The 16,398-nt window shown below is 45.3% G+C and overlaps 1 protein-coding gene across 2 annotated transcripts in view; it reads right to left on the minus strand.

Moving 5' to 3' along the window:
* Positions 1-12,006: 12,006 nt before the first annotated feature.
* RXRG (retinoid X receptor, gamma) overlaps positions 12,007-16,398 on the minus strand; it is a 45,456-nt gene continuing 41,064 nt past the window's right edge. For both annotated transcript variants that reach the window (XM_011933355.1, XM_011933356.1), the window contains one exon: positions 12,007-12,494. In XM_011933355.1, the coding sequence (XP_011788745.1) occupies positions 12,347-12,494 (148 nt within the window). In that variant the 3' untranslated portion in view covers positions 12,007-12,346. The remainder of the gene's footprint in view (positions 12,495-16,398) is intronic.

Here is a 16,398-nt window from a genome sequence, read left to right on the forward strand (position 1 = left end):
GAATAAAGACCATCCTCTTTTCCTAGTATTAACTGTTTTGTTTGCAATAGAATGCAGTGATTAAAAGTATGGGATTTAAGTTAAGGCATTCCTGAGTTCGAGTTTGGATTCTGCCCATGACTAGCTATGTGACACTGAATTAGTAATAAAACATCCCTAGGCATTGACACCCTCTCCATTAAAATGGGGATCATGATAGTAGCCACTTCATAGAAGTGCACTGAGGATAAAATAAGGTAATGCATATGAAATGCTTGGCCCAGTGTCTGGAGTACCATGTGCAGGCAATGTAGGTTGCCTGGTAGTAGAGCAATGGTAGTAATAGAGAAATATACAGACATGGCTACATGTTGAATCTGTCAGTTGTGTTGACATCCAGGTTTTTGCCTTTCTGGATCCATTCCCAATTCTGGTGAGCACACCTCCGTTTTCATTTTAGGAAACCACTCCTTCCCAGGTTCAGCCCATGTGATTCAGATGTTGCTATCCCTCCCTCCCGCCATTGTCACAGGTGTATCTGGGACCTAATTCCAACCAAGTAGAGCTTGTGAATATCTGCTCCAGGAATTCTGCTGGAACATGGGCAAAGAGAAGATCTCTCCTCCTTTGGCTAGGGTCACTGGACCGCAAGGATGTCAACTTAGAGTTCCTGGAAGTCGCTTTTGGTTAGGCTTACCAAGAATGACTCTAACAGAGAGAAATACAGATCCCAGAGATAGCAAGAGTTCTGAAGGTATCATCTGAGTGCCTGGGCCCTCTGTACCTGGAGCTGGTCCTGTCCTAAGACTTTCAGTTTTGTGAGACATTTTACTTAAATCAGATTGAGTTGAATCTGTATTATTTCCATTAGTCCTCTTCAAAAAAGAAGCTCAAGACTAAAAGCATCCAGCAGTGAGACAGAATTCCTCATGATATGTTTGGAAAACATGTATTTTTTCTGCCTCTACTTTGCTGGCAGCTTTGGGCAAGTCTCTTTGCCCTCTGGGTCTCTAGGAACTCTATAGTTAGATCAGGCAGAAGTAAGAAGTGGCCGCTGAAGTTGCAACATCCTGAGTATCTATGATTTGGAGGAAATAGAGTATAGGGGAATCACAGTCTATACTTAGGTTTTTGGTGACAGAGGAAAAATTAAGAGTTTGTGGCTAACAATTAGAGTCTGTCTCACTTTAGAGACTAGTTCTGACTTTCAGCTTTACTACTTGCTGTGTGACCATGGGCAAGTGACTCGGCCTCTCTGAGACTCCTCTTCAATTGTAATATAAAGACATTAATATTAGCTAGAGAAAGGAACTTTCTACTCTTCCTAATCTCACATACTCATTTTAGCCCAAAGATGAAGGGCTCCTGCTTTTCTACTGGACATAAAAGTCCTTGAAGAAATCCTTTGGCTTTTCTGTCCACCCTATCACTTGCTTCTCCTCATAGGAGAGAGGTGACTAGTCCGATTGGTGAGATTAAGAAAAGCAGTCATTTGTTCAGCCATGTTTCTGCCTTGGGCAAGGTGGAGGAGTAAAAGCTGGACCTGCATGTGTTGAAGTTCAGCGAGCCGTGTGCTTCCAGGACCCATGGGATGAACCCCTGAACAGGGGCACTCTCATCGCAGGAGGTCCCCATTCTTCAGCTTCTTCACCTGGGAAAGCATGGGTAAGTCAGGTTGGCCCTGCACGGTGAACTTGGACATCTGTAATTCAGGAAGGGAAGAGGGTAGAAAGGCCTGTCATGTTCTCCATTCCAGATAGGTCTCTTGCAAAGCAAATGCTTTGGTCCCCACATGGCTCTTTGAGTCTCTTGTTAGGTTAATGAGAAAATGATTCTGGGACCTTTGGACGAAGGAGGTTCCTCCAACAAGACTCCAAATTGCAAACCATAAAGTGAGAAATGGATGGATTTGACCGCATCAAAATTAAAGATTCTGCTCGAGTGAACAGATGTATTAGATTGGGAGAAACTACTTGTAACATTTCTGTTATAAAACAGCAGAAATTTCTCATAGTTCTGAAGACTGGGAAGTCCAAGATCAAAGGACTAGCAAGTCTGGTTTCTGGTAAGGGCCCACTTCCTGGCTCATAGATGGCCAACCTCTGATTGTGTCTTCCTGTGGTGGAAGGACCAAGGGATTTCTCTCAAGTCTCTTTTATAAGGGCATTAATGCCATTCTCTGCCCTCATAGTCACCTATCAAAAGCCCCACCTCCCCCATTGCCTCAGGGGTTAAGATTTCAACATTTGAATTGGGGGAGAGCGGCATAAACATTCAGTTCCTTGCAGTATATAGTAAGCACTTGCCTCTTCTAGGCCAGGCCTAAATTGTAATTCTTTTAAGATAAGCAATATGACAAACATAAGAAATCTGAATGGCTAATAAGGAAAGAGAGGAGCTCAACCTTTCCAATAGTAAGAGAAAGACAAATCAGAGAAAGACTTTGTATGAAGCACACTGACAAAATTAGAAATTTGAACTATGCCAAATGCTAAGAAGGATGTGTGGAAATGAGACCCTTATGCACTGGTGGGAGTCTATAGTGTATATATATTGGTGCGAAGGTTTGGAAAACAGTAGGAAAGTATAGTGGAACTGAGCATGTGGACACTCTACAATTAGGCAAGTCCTACTCCTGGGTTTACAGGCCAGAGACACTCCTGTACAGGTAAGCAAGGAGACTTATGCAAGAATGCCTGTCACGGTACAGAGCTGTCAGCCATCTACATGTTTACTGAAACACTGTGCCGCAATTAAAAGGAACCGGCCAGAGTTACACAGAGCATCGCTGATGGATGGCAAAGCAGGGTAATGAGAGAAACAAAGAAGAATGGATAAAATGAAACTGATACCAAAAACATCATTCATATACAGTTTTAAAACAACAATATAATACCATATAATTTCCATGGATGTCATGTGTAGAAATAAACCCGTGGAAGGTGGATTTTCAAGGACCTACTAGAAAAAAAAAATAGAAACTTGGAATCTTTGAGGAAGATTTGGATTTGAGATAGCAGATGATAGGAGAAGAATGAACAAAAGAGGTAACTTGGATGGTCTATTTTTCAATCAACTGAGATAGATAAACTCAATTCTCCTCACCTGGGATTAGAAACCATCTTTATAAATTATATCTTTTCTTTTTTTTTTTTTTTTTGAGACAGGGTCTCACTCTGTCACCCAGACTGGAGTGCAGTGGAGCAATCACAGCTCACTGCAACCTTGACCTCCCAGGCTCAAGAGATCCTCCCACCTCAACCTCCCAAGTAGCTGGGAATACAGGTGTGCACCACCACACCTGGCTAATTTTGTTTCTTGTATTTTTTGTAGAGATGGGGTTTTGCTATCTTGCCCAGGCTTATAAATCTATCCTTTAACAGAGCACTAAACCCATAGCAGGTGTTCAATTCATAATTTAATAAATTTTTAATCTGTGTGTTTTATCCTTCAGATCCTGAGCTTTCTAAGGAATAGGATTTTGTCAGAGTTCTCTCTGAAACCATTGCCCAGAGCTTAGGGTAAGCCCCTGCTTTCATGTAAGGTAATGGAGTAGAATGTCAATCCATCTCTAAAAGACATTACTGATTCAATGAGGTAGAAAGAACTTTAGAGATTATCTGGTTAGAATCTTTGATTTTACGGAAGAGAAAGCTGAAGGCCTGAGAGGTTTAGAGACATGCCCAGGTCAGACACTCACTTGCTACATGATCAGACCCTCTAACTCCCTGCCTCCTGCTCCTTCCACTGGGCCACCTGCCATCAGCATTGCTCCTCCTAAGGGCGCTGCAACTTCAGCTTGCTATGAATGCCCACATCTGGCTCTGCAAATTTGGGAAGGGCTGATCTGGCACTTTTGTACTCTGCATGACAACCAGGAAAAGAACAACAGAAAATTTCCCTAAAACATCTTTCCATTAAAAGCTCACATTTAGCCAGTCTCAAACATCTCAAATTCTACCTCTGGGAAAGAGGTCTGACTGTCATGTTGCTGTGGAAACACTGTTGCTGTACGGAGTGGTCACCCACTTTGAAGAACCGGTCCTGATGTGGCATTAGCCTTCGGCTTTGTATGTGATGCCGGTGAACTGGTGAACTGGCATTTACAGATCTATGTTTCCTTTAGCTAGTGGGGTGGCTGACAGGTGAGGAAGAGGTTGTTCTTTCCCAGCCTGAACCCGACTCCTTTTCATGTATTCTCTATGAGATGCTCCAACCTTTCCCCCCTTGAGATTTCTCTTCTAAGCCCATTTCCCCAGAGTCTGAAGTAAACACTCCACTAAGTGAGTATCTGACTAAGGGTACCCTTTCCTCTGAGTCTATTTGAGGTTCATTTTTCAAACTACTCTTTTTGTTTTCAATTTTTAAAATCCCTTCCCTCTCAGGCCTCCTGGAAGCTTTCTTAGGGATGTGATGCCCTGAGCAGACAGCAGAGGGCACCCATGCCTAACAATCTTCCCTCACAAAGTGTGCAGTCGGGAGGGGCAGGTTGCAAGCATCCATCGCAGCTGCACAACGGGAGATGCCTCCCCTGGGGAGGCTGGGCCTGGCCAGTTCCTCTGTGGTCTGTGGTCTGTGGTGAGAGATGGCTGTGTGTGCCAGCACTGTCACGGGAGACATTTCCATGGAGCTTTCTGTAGAGAAGGGTGAAAGCTGCTCTTCCTGGCTGGGAAAGTTTGGGTCTCCAGTTCTCTTCATAAACTAACAAACCTCTTATTCAGATCTGCCTTCCCTGCCTGCGTTGGGAGAAAAGGGGTTTGTGCTTTCCATTCCACTCCTCACTTAGCCCCTCCCAGTAACGCCTTAATTAATCCTGTAGCTGCCGCCCCAAGCTTTCTCCTAGTGGAAAGGCACTGATTTATTGCCTGAAGCCTTGAGATCATTTAGCTCCAAGACCCAGTTCTTCCAGAGCCTGAGTCAGTTTTTTTTTAAATTACAGAAGTGGTGGCAAATTTTCATTCATAGAGGGTAGATTTGGTTTTTAAAAATAATCAAATGCCATTCAGCTCCAAATATCTTGAACAATGTAGGAGATAAAGCTGGGAATATGAATGTGCCAGCCTGGGGCCTCGTGTATGCTGGATTCCAGATTGATGGGCATGTTACACGAACCCGGACCAGGAGAGATGTTGTAGTTGTTGTTATTTAATGTCTTTACTATAGAATCATGAGATCATGTATCTTAGGTGGCCTTAAACCGGCTGTGAAGACAAATGTAAAAGGGAACTATCCAAGGAAAAGATCACTGTAGTAAAACCGTTGGAGATGTTAGCTAAATGTTGGTTTGTTTGTCCAAGTTCCACATTTATTAAAACAACACCATCCCTTATTATTTTATGTTTGTTCTTCATGTATACCAATCCCTCAACCTACAAATACTTCATGGGCACAGAATATAAAAAGTTCACTGAGGGCCAGGCGTGGTGGCTCACGCCTGTAATCCGAGCACTTTGGGAGACCGAGGCAGGAGTTCAAGACCAGTCTGACCGACACGGTGAAATCCCATCTTTACTGAAAATATAAAAATTAGCCGGGCATGGTGGCACACACGTGTAATCCCAGCTACTCGGGAGGCTGAGGCAGGAGAATTGCTTGAACCCAGGAGGCGGAGGTAGCAGTGAGCCGAGATTGCATCACTGCACTCCAGCCGGGGCTACACAGTAAGACTCCACTTAAAAAAAAAAAAAATTCACTGAGGATATAGGCCCAAAGGTCTTGGAGTTGAGTGGCACTGGCTCTGCATCTGCCGTAAGAGTAGCTGAGTCCCTCATGCTACCGCCATGTGTGTCCCAAGACAGGTCATTGAATCTCTAGAGTCTCAGTTTCTCATCTTTAACATGGAGACCTCAACAGCTCCCCTGCCTTCTTCTCCAAGGCCAGATTACCACCACAGATCTTTGCGTGGGCTTTGTGAACTTCAAAGTGCTGTAGATGTATCATTGCTTAGGACCCCTTGATCCTTGTGCTTTCTACTTTTCTCCATTGTAAGTTCCCTGAAGGCAAAGAATATGCCTCAAGTTCTTGGGCCATTGCCCACTGTGCCCATGAAGAGTAACTTGGAAGGCAGTGGAGACCTCATACCTTCTCTTAACATCCTACCCAGGACTGGTTTTCTGGCTCAGGGCTCCAGTGGGGAGGGTCCTGGGCTTACTATGGGAACACATCACTTTCAGTGGGCTGCCATGTACTGGGAATGAAACCAGAGGTGCCAATTGCACTAACATGTGTTGAATGGCAACTTTGGGCTGGGCACTCCATTCAGAGATGTTGTGTATATGCAGTTGAATCAGACATGATCTGCTCTCAAGGAATTTACAAGTAAAGTTGATAGCATGTACAACCAGTCAATAATGCAACGCGCAGTGCTGAATGGGTTCCTAATGGAGACACAGAATAATGATAATGTCACAAAGATGGAGAGATCAGGAAGAGCTTCACATAGATGTGGCCTTTGAACTGATAGTAATGGATGAGTAGGACTTGGGTAGATACAGCTGGTGAAGGAGTCATGCCAGGCAGAGAGGAATGTCTGAGCAAAGACATAGACAGCAGGTCATTTGAGAAATAGCTAAATCAGCTGGAGGTGTGTGTAATGTACAGAAGGAGAGAGCTGGGAACTGGTTCTTTGGGGCCTAGCCATGGACAGCCTTGATTGCCCTGATAAAAAGCTGGGGCTTATCTCAGAGGCAGAACTAAATCATAACAACTGATATTGGACAGATGGGCTCAGACAAGCCATCTAGACTATTTCGGGGCAGAAGTGAAAATGATGTTGCTAAGTCTGAGACACTGGTAACCAAAGAAGGCAAAGTCAAGCTGATGCATGCCTGGGGCCTGGGTTTTTACTAGTGCAGCTGGTATTGCGAAGTCTCTACAGTCAATGAAATCAAACAGAAAAACTTTATTATTTTCCAGCCGGACTTCAAACCAGCTCTGTGCCATTCCCACTCCTTGCCTATTAACAGTACTTCAGGCAAAGCCCAGAATATCTCACTTCAGTAGTTACAAAGTCTGGTCTAACCCAAACTTAGTGGTCAATTCTTCTCTCTGCATCTACCTTCTTCCCCTTCCTTCTTTTTTTGGGTCTTCCTTCTCTCTCTCTCTCTCTCTCTCTTTCTCTCTCTCTCTACTAGGGAATTGGGCCCTGGAGGAAAGATGAGAAGAGAAAGAAGTGCTCTTAAGTGCGTGGCACCGTTGATGCCTTCCATGTGGCAAGTACCAACAGGTGGCTCTTCTTACTGCACATGGTGAGCTTTTGGGAGGCCCCATGGGGAACTTTGTGCTGCGAGGTAAAAGGTATGGGCAACGAATGCTCTGCTTGACCCCTTAGTTCCTGCCCACAGGAACTAAGTTCAACCCACAGCCTCCTACTGCAGGAGTCCCCTTGCCTTGAGAGGCCACTCTCTTGGCTTGGTACCTTCAGGATATTCTAAACACAACTTTTTTTCAGGGAATTCAGTTGGCCCACAGAAAATACCACATCCTGGACAAATGAAGTACAGGGAGGGGGGCGGTGGGATACAGTGTTCTCCCTTTCCTTCCCCACTTACACCGTCACAATGGGCCCCTATCCTCAGAGGTCTCTATCAAGAAGAGACATCCATCTCGATGCTCACGGTAGCTCAGGCCCCTCCCAGTTCTCCCTCCCTAACCTCTGTGGCAAGGTGGGGCAGTGGGTTTCTGCTGCTAGGCAGGCATCAGCCAGGATGCCAGGTGCCAGCCTCCCCATTGTGTAGGTGCCCACGCCCACTCAATGAGTTGCTCTTTTCTGCCCCCTTCATTTGCCACGGGAATGGGGATCCCTCCCTCTCACTGTATACCCTGAAGAGATAGGGTAAAGCCATGACTCTACTCCCCAAACACTCCTTATTCTAAGGACTTCTCTCCTTAAATTCCAATCTTCTATGAATATCAGCTCAAGAAGAGGAATAAGTCACAGAACCAGCTCATCTACCTTCATAAGTCCTTAAGACATGAAGGGACCTCATGGCCTCACCTTGGGGCTTTAGCCAAAATACCAAAACAACAGGAAAGTACTATTTGGTATTTTATTCCATTAGTGACACTTTATAGCAGAGTTTCACAATCTCAGTACTTTTGACATTTTGGGCCAGATAATTCTTTGCTGTGGGGCCATCCTGTGCGTTATGGATGTTTAGCAGCATCCCCAGCCTCCATCCAGTGGAACTCCCCTTGTCATGACCATCAAAAGTGTCTTCAGATATTGCCAAATGTCCCTGGGGGTGGGGAGGGACACGCTTGTTCCCTGGTGACACTGCTTTTCTTTTTTTTTGAGACCAAGTTTTACTCTTGTCACCCAGGCCATAGTGCAATGGCGTGATCTCGGCTCACTGCAACCTCTGCCTCCCAGGTTCAACTAATTATCCCGCCTCAGCCTCCCAAGTAGCTGGGATTACAGGCACCTGCCACCATGGTAGAGATGGGGTTTCACCATGTTGGCCAGGTTGGTCTCAAACTCCCGACCTCAGGTGATCCACCCACCTCTGCCTCCCAAAGTGCTGGGATTACAGCCATAAGCCATCGTGCCTGGCCTGAGACTGCTTAATAGACTAAAGCAAGTCATTGAAAGTTTTCGAACAAGAAAGCAGTATAAAATTATAAACAAATATTTGGTTGATTTCACTAAACGATAAGAAAAGAAATGGCCAAGGCCAAGAAATACTGTGCAAACGACATCTTTTTCACAGTCTTTAATAATGTACAAAGTGCTGTCATTAAATTATCTCACTTAACTTTCACACCAACCGTGTGAGGAAGGGCGGGCCCACACTGCACGGGTGAGTTGTCAGCATGGGGGATGGGGGCTAAGGTGCGGAGAGCTCTCAGGTTAGGTAGGGTGTGGAGAAGGAGTTAGGTGTAGGGCGGAGCTTTTCCATGAAGTCTGGACTTTCTTTCCAGAGCAGGAATCCTGTAGAAGATATTTGGATGAATAGTAATAATGGTTTACTAAAATTAATTGGGAGCTCACCATGTGCTAGACATAGCCCTGTGTATGGTTCACAGATTATCTCATCTGCTTCTCTCAACAGGCCCCTGTGGATAGGTACTATTATTTTTCACAGTTTACAAAGTAGAAAACTAAGGTCTAAAAGATTAAATCACATTCCCAGGGTTACTCAGTGATCAGATGGGATTTTAATTGAGGCCGGCTGGGCCGACTCTGAGCCTGTGTTTGTAACCATGGCCCCTTCCTGCATGCATTTCCTCCAATCTGACTCATAGGCAGGCTCCACAGTCACCAGCGTCCTGCACTCGCTTGGTGCCTGCAGCTCACACAGGCTTTCCTGTTATCAGCACTGTTTATTAGGAAAATGGGGTGGTTCATTTCCATTTGCCTGCTGAAGATATGACCTAGAATAAAAGTGTTAAACCAAAACTAGAAACCAGAAATTTTTGATCCCTCTTACAGTATATTGGATGATCCAAGCCAGGCTGTGGGATAGAATGTTCTGGCAATTTCCTTGAAACTCCAAGATTATGTTTTAATTGCAATCTCACTCTTCAGCAGAAAATAAATTAACATTTTTGCCCATCTTCCGTGCCAGTCACAGCACTAAGAGCATTAGCTTATGTAATCCTCACAAGAATCCCATTTTACAGATTCAGTGATTGAGGCTCAGCAAGGTTTAAGTCCATCATGAATGACAAAGTCAGGACTCAGAACCCAAGTATGTCTTATGTATGTGCTCTTACACTAGGCTTTATGCATCTTTCATCTTTTTATCCTTATAAGGTGGGTATTATCATCTGACCTTTACAAATAAGAGAAGGAAATAAGAGGCAGAGAAGGTAAGTAACTTTCCCTAAGTCCAAGACTACGGCTGGCAGAGCCAGGAGTCAGGCTCCGGCTGCCTAAGCCGAGTGACAAGCTTTTCACCCCGGAGCTGTGAGCTCAGGCTCTATGAGAACTTGTGAAAAACAAGGCTTCATCCCTCTGTTTTAAGTCAGACTACATAGTACAGGGTGTGGGACACCAAAAACATTTGTCAGCCTTAACTGTGCTGTCCCCTCACACAGCTGATTCCACTTGTAGGTGAGGCATGTGGAATGAGGAAAGCTCTTGCTCTTCAGAGATGTGGGGCCCTGGAAACTTACCATGGCTTCTGTGGAGCCAGGCCTTCAGGAAGGTGAACCTCAATCCAGGTGGGGCTGAACATCCACTCAGTTGCTCTTGCTAGGGTATAAGGAGGACCAGCTCAGGAAGGAGGTGGCCTTTGAGGTCCTGAATCTGATAGGACCAGCCCATGCAACGAAGACAGCCCAGCTCCTGCCGAGCTTCTGTTCAGGCTCAGTGAGGCTCCCTAGCAGCAGTTCGGGAGACACCACACCTGATGGATGTGCGGCACCCTGCTGGGCCCTGACCAGTCTGTGTTTTGCTGCAGGCAAAAGCTAGGGTTGGCTGGAAAAGGGATCAAAGATTGGAATGGGGCTGGAAGTGGTGGCTCATGCCTATAATCTCAGCACTTTGGGAGGCCAACGCGGGTGGAGGACTTGAGGTCAGGAGTTTGAGACCAGCCTGGCCAGACATGGCAAAATCCTATCTCTACTAGAAACAAAACACTTAGCCGGGCAGGGTGGCACACACCTGTAGTCCCAGCTACTTGGGAGGCTGCGGCAGGAGAATGGCTCAGACCTGGTAGGTAGAGGTTGCAGTGAGCCAGGATTGCACCCTGCACTCCAGCCTGGGTAACAGAGCAAGAGTCCATCTCAAACAAACAAACAAACAAACAAAAGAAAAGGAATGGGACTCAAGTGACCCCCAGTGGTGGGGGGGACAGTGAATTTTCCTGGGACGCCCTTGTTACCTTAAGGCAGTTGAATGTGTCTGGTGAATTATGCTGGCAGAGGGAAGAGATCAAGGAGGCTACAATTAAATTTTAACACCCACCGCCAACTATTTTCATCATAGTTCACAGTAAATGCAGATACACAAGTCAAGGGAAAGAACAGCAGAATTAAGATTTACATTCCATTGCTTAATGTCCAACACTGACAGATCCCTAAGTTTTTCTTAGTAATAAAGCAATGTTAGTTTTTACAGTTGTACTGAGGGATGTATTTGGACTGGAGAGTTAACCATGGGGGTTTTGAGGGGACAAGTTATTGATGGGGAATGAGACAAATGTCATCCACATTGTCCTTTAGGGGATTCTTTCTAGTTGTGTGGAACCCAATTCAACAACACAGATTACTTTGTGCTTTGTACACCAGGCCCTGGGTCAGGTTCTGATGGTATGGAAAAGGTGAAGCAGGACTGCCATGTGCAGCTGTTCAGGCTGCACATTTACATTTACAACCCTAGGGGGTACCACGTAATTCATAGTATACATCGATTTGTGTATCTGTTAAGCCCTCTTCCTGCAGATGGCAGGAATGTGAGTTAAAGACAGTGAGCTATATGGGCTGTGTGTGGTGTCAGACACAGTCTGTACCTTCAAGGAGCTCATGGTCCAGCCAACGGTTGGGATTTAAAGACTATGTAAATCTGGACATCCTAGACTAGAAGGTGGGAAAGCTTTTCTCTCTTTCCCCTTTAAGAACAGGCTGCACAGGGTTAGATAAGATTGGAAAACAAACTTGGTGTCGTCTAGTCTTTTGACTATTGTTGCTAGCTCATGATATAACAGAAAAACCTATTCCTTTGTTACCATCTCCCACCAACTCCCAGAACCTAAGATCTTCCACCAATTCCCAGGACAGAGAACATCTCTCCTTTGGCCTTATACTAAATTGCCTCCATTTAGAATAAGTCTCTTTCTGCTCATTATTCTTAGGAGAAAAACAAAAACAAACAAACAAAAAACAAGTTAATTTTGAAAGACAGCATCTCTTCCCAGTCTCCCCAGAATGTGCCCCTGGGCAAAGCTTGCTGTGCAGCAAAGCCCAGCTTAGATTCAGGCATTGTGCTCCGGGATTTATGGTCTCAGGACCCCAGCCTCTGATATCCCTTCTCCATGTCTGAGTCGACTTCCCTGTAGCACAATAACACACCCCATGCTCCAGCAGTGCCAATTTCACATATATTATTTTATTACTCATTTGTTTGCTTTCCAGGGCAAATGAAAAAATAATTTAAACCAATTGTATGTACAGAGGCTTGGTTAGTTTTCCCAAGAACTTCCAGAAAGTCCCGCAGCCCTGTAGACAGCAAAGCGTATTACCTTTAACATCTATACAAAAGTCCACCTATAAAAGTCTCATGTGTAGAAAGGTTTTCTTTATTATAAGCATCACATTTTGGGACAGGAAGGGGGTCAGGGTGGGAGGTGGAGGAAAGTGCGGGGTGGGGGTCCACACACACCTGCCCGGGGGTCATCCTGGGTGGGGAGGCTGTGGCTGGTAGGGCTCAGGTGATCTGCAGCGGGGTCTCCAACATCTCCATGAGGAAGGTGTCAATGGGGGTGTCCCCGATGAGCTTGAAGAAGAAGAGGTGCTCCAGACATTTCAAGCCAATGGAGCGCAGAGCTGGGAGGCGCAGCAGCAGCTTGGCAAACCTGCAGGGAAGCCAAGAGGCATCAGGAACAGGGATGGTCATGCACTGCACACCTGCACCTGCTGGCGGAAGGCCATCCACTTGGTCTTCTCTACCAATCTGTGATAAAAGAGCTGGAAGGGGAGACAAGGGAGTCACAGAATCTCTAAGCCTAGAGAGCTTCAGAAGCAGGCTAGAGGGCTCATCAGCCTTAAAGGCAGAAGCTGTAGCACATGACCCTTCAAGAATCTTCAATTCTGTAGCAATGTCCCAGGACTGCCCTCAGCTCCCCTCACTCACGGTGGGGAAGAGGGAGAACTAGATGACTATGTCCACTCACGTTGCCAGCCATACTGGCTCCTCACAGTCTCTGTGTCCCTCGGGTACCTACACAGATCTGCTGAGGCACCTAGAGCCGAGCGTGAGGCACTGAATGTGCTCAGTCCATGGCAGCTGTCATCATTAGATGAACATGTTTGAGACCCTTACTCTAGCCATCATGCCATCAATTTGTTTTAGTTTCCAGCCCCCACAAAAAATATTTTTAAGAATGAGGTCTCACCATGTTGCTCAGGCTGGACCTGGGTACCTAGGCTCAATCTATCCTCTTGCCTCAGCCTCCTAAGTAGGTGAGACTACCAGCACATGCCTTGCGGTCCACAGTCACCAAATTTTTGTTGCCAATTTGTAACCAATTGTTAACAATTTTTTTTTTTCTGAGACAGAGTTTCACTCTTGTTGCCCAGGCTGGAGTGCAACGGCCCAGTCTCAGCTCACTGCAACCTCTGCCTCCCGGGTTCAAGCAATTCTCCTGCCTCAGCCTCCCGAGTAGCTGCGAATACAGGCTCCCGCCACAATACCTGGCTAAATTTTTGTATTTTCAGTAGAGACGGGATTTTTCCATGTTCGCCAGGCTGGTCTCAAATTCCTGACCTCAGGTGATCCACGCACCTCAGCCTCCCAAAGTGCTGGAATTACAGGCGTGAGCCACTGTGCCTGGCCAATTGTTACCAATTTTTATGGTCAACTTCTTAGTCTGTGCTTACCCTTAAATTAGGAAAAGAGGAGATAGAAAATCAGTCTCTGCCCCTGAGGAGTCTATGGTCTGTTTGGGGAGGAGGATACATGCACACATGCATACACACTGACCCACACATTATCATACACACTCGCACATGCTTCACACCCATGTGCCCGCACACACATCCTCACCACTCACACACATGCACACTCACACTCTCTCACACTCTCACATTCCCTCACACACATGCACTTACACACACCCTCACACATACACATGCCCACTCATGTACACTTTCACATGACCTCACAACATGTGCATGCACACACACCTTCACACTCTCATGCACACACACCTTCACACACTCTCATGCACACACACACCTTCACACACACTCACGCACATGCAGCTTCACACACTCTCATGCACACACACCTTCACACACACTCACGCACACGCACCTTCACACACTCATGCACACACACCTTCACACACACTCATGCACATGCAGCTTCACACACTCATGCACACACACCTTCACACATACTTCACGTGTTTGCACACACATCCACACACTCATATGCTCTTGCACTATATTCATGCACATTACACACAATACACATACTTACACATGTGCACACACTTAATCTCACATATCTCATGCCTGTGGTCTCACATACGTACACATGCACACTCATACACACATGTACATGCATGCACTCACACATACACACATGCAAACACACTCCACACTCACACTCTAACATGTTTTTACAACATGCACACATGCACACACACACACCCTCACTCACTCATACACACCCTCACACACATTTTTTGATAACTAAAGACATTTGTTGTGAGGTTCACAAAAGGGAGAAAGAACAGTGTGTGAAGGAATTCATCTCCCATCTGCATGTCCTTTCGGGCACCTCTTTCTGTGACATTTTTCACTCTGTGACATTGTGCCCTCTGTGCACAATGCAATGCCAACTCATTTTTAATGTTATTAATGCTACTAGATATGAAGTCACTCTACTCACAACTTCCAATAAAAAGCTCAAGGACCAAAATCACATTAGTCACTACGGCCTTAAGTCAGAGATTTCTGATTCCAGATGAATCTTTACTGAGTGTCACAGTATTATTTAATGAAAAAGTTACAAATGAGAATTTCAATGTTCCTTGAAAATGTGTATATTTCTATACTCATGCCATATGACATTTTAAAGAAATGTAGCAATACAAAGAAAATAAAGTGGCACCATCTAAAAAAGTAGAAATTGCTTCCCTACATGGAAAAATTAAAGATCTATGCCAATGCCACACATTACTTCGAAAGCCTCCAGTGGTAAAGCCCCTGAAAGCATTTGAGTGGCGTCACCATTCAGGAAAGAGGTAGTTAGACAATAAGGAGTCTGAACTCCCGGCTGTGCCTCTGCCATTAAGCTTTACGGAAGTAGGCAAAGGAAACGGCTTCTCCGTAAATGCAAAGTTAGACTGGGATTAACTCTAAAAATTTTTTTTAACTCTAAAAAGGCCAAGATTTTACAACATCCAAAATTCTAAGTATGCCATCATACTGCCCTCTTTGTTGTGTGATCTGGATTTAGAAACTGAGATCAAATCTAACAGACGAATGTCACAGCATTCCTTGCCCACAGGTTAGCAGCAAGGGGGATTTATGCCTTTGAAGGTGCCTGCTGTGCGTGCAAGAGAGTGTGTGTGTGAGTTCTGTGACCTGACTTTTGATCTCTGCTTTCTGATCACAGCGAAAGCAGAACGTGGCCCCTGTGACGTGCACTTCTGAGACATCTCCACAGAGTGGCAGCACTCTCCCACTGAGAAATCTGCCTCTACCTGGCTGTGCCAGGATCCCCTTCAACCAGGTTCTGCCGACCAGAGGTGACCAGCCCTCAGCACACCCACATGCCTGGTCAGCGACACCCCGATATACCTGCTGAGCCAACTATGAACAGTTGATCAGGGCAGTCACCCTCAGTCCAAACTGTGCTGGACAAACCCAGGAGACTATGCAGTGGACCCCTCCTCTGCTACCTCTCTGCAGTTCCAGGTTCTGCTCTAGTCCTGGCAACAAATGTTGGCCTCTCTCCCCAGTGTGTGGAGGCAGTCCAGCCCCCTACCAGTCGTCTTCTGGCAGAAGAGTCAAGTTCCAAAATTTTCAAAGTGATATGAATTAGAAACAACCCAAATATCAATCACAGGGCAATGGCTAAATACATTAGGATATGTTCACACTGCAAAATATTACAAAATCACTGAAAATGATAATTTGTAGTTGTCAATAATTGAATACAATTTCTAGAATGGCTAAGGGAAGAAAATAACACACAAAACTGTATAATTTCATATCTAGAAATGCATACAGGATATGCATAATGCATAATAGATACACGAAGATACACACAAGACATAATAGATACATGAGGATACTGGAGAGAAATATACCAAAATATTTACAGTAAGTTCTTATTATCCGCTTTTTTTTTTTTTTTTTTTTTTTTTTTTAATGGAGTTTCGCTCTTGTTGTCCAGGCTGGAGTGCAATGGCACGATCTCGGCTCACCACAACCTCCACCTCCCCGGTTCAAGCGATTCTCCTGCCTCAACCTCCCGAGTAGCTGGGATTATAGGTGCATGCCACCACACCCGGCTAATTTTTGTATTTTTAGTAGAGATAGGATTGCTACATGTTGGTCAGGCTATCTCGAACAACCGACCTCAGGTGATCCACCAGCCTCGGCTTACCAAAGTGCTGGGATTACAGGGGTGAGCCACCACATATTTTTAAAAAATATTTTTCTAATGGTTTTTTTTTTTTTAACCAAAGCATGCATTGCTTTTATAATTAGGAAAAAAAAGGGAGTTGGAGTTTTTTGTTGGTT

This window comes from Colobus angolensis, unplaced genomic scaffold, assembly GCF_000951035.1.
Source record: "Colobus angolensis palliatus isolate OR3802 unplaced genomic scaffold, Cang.pa_1.0 Scaffold126, whole genome shotgun sequence".
Taxonomy (NCBI): Eukaryota; Metazoa; Chordata; class Mammalia; order Primates; family Cercopithecidae; genus Colobus; species Colobus angolensis.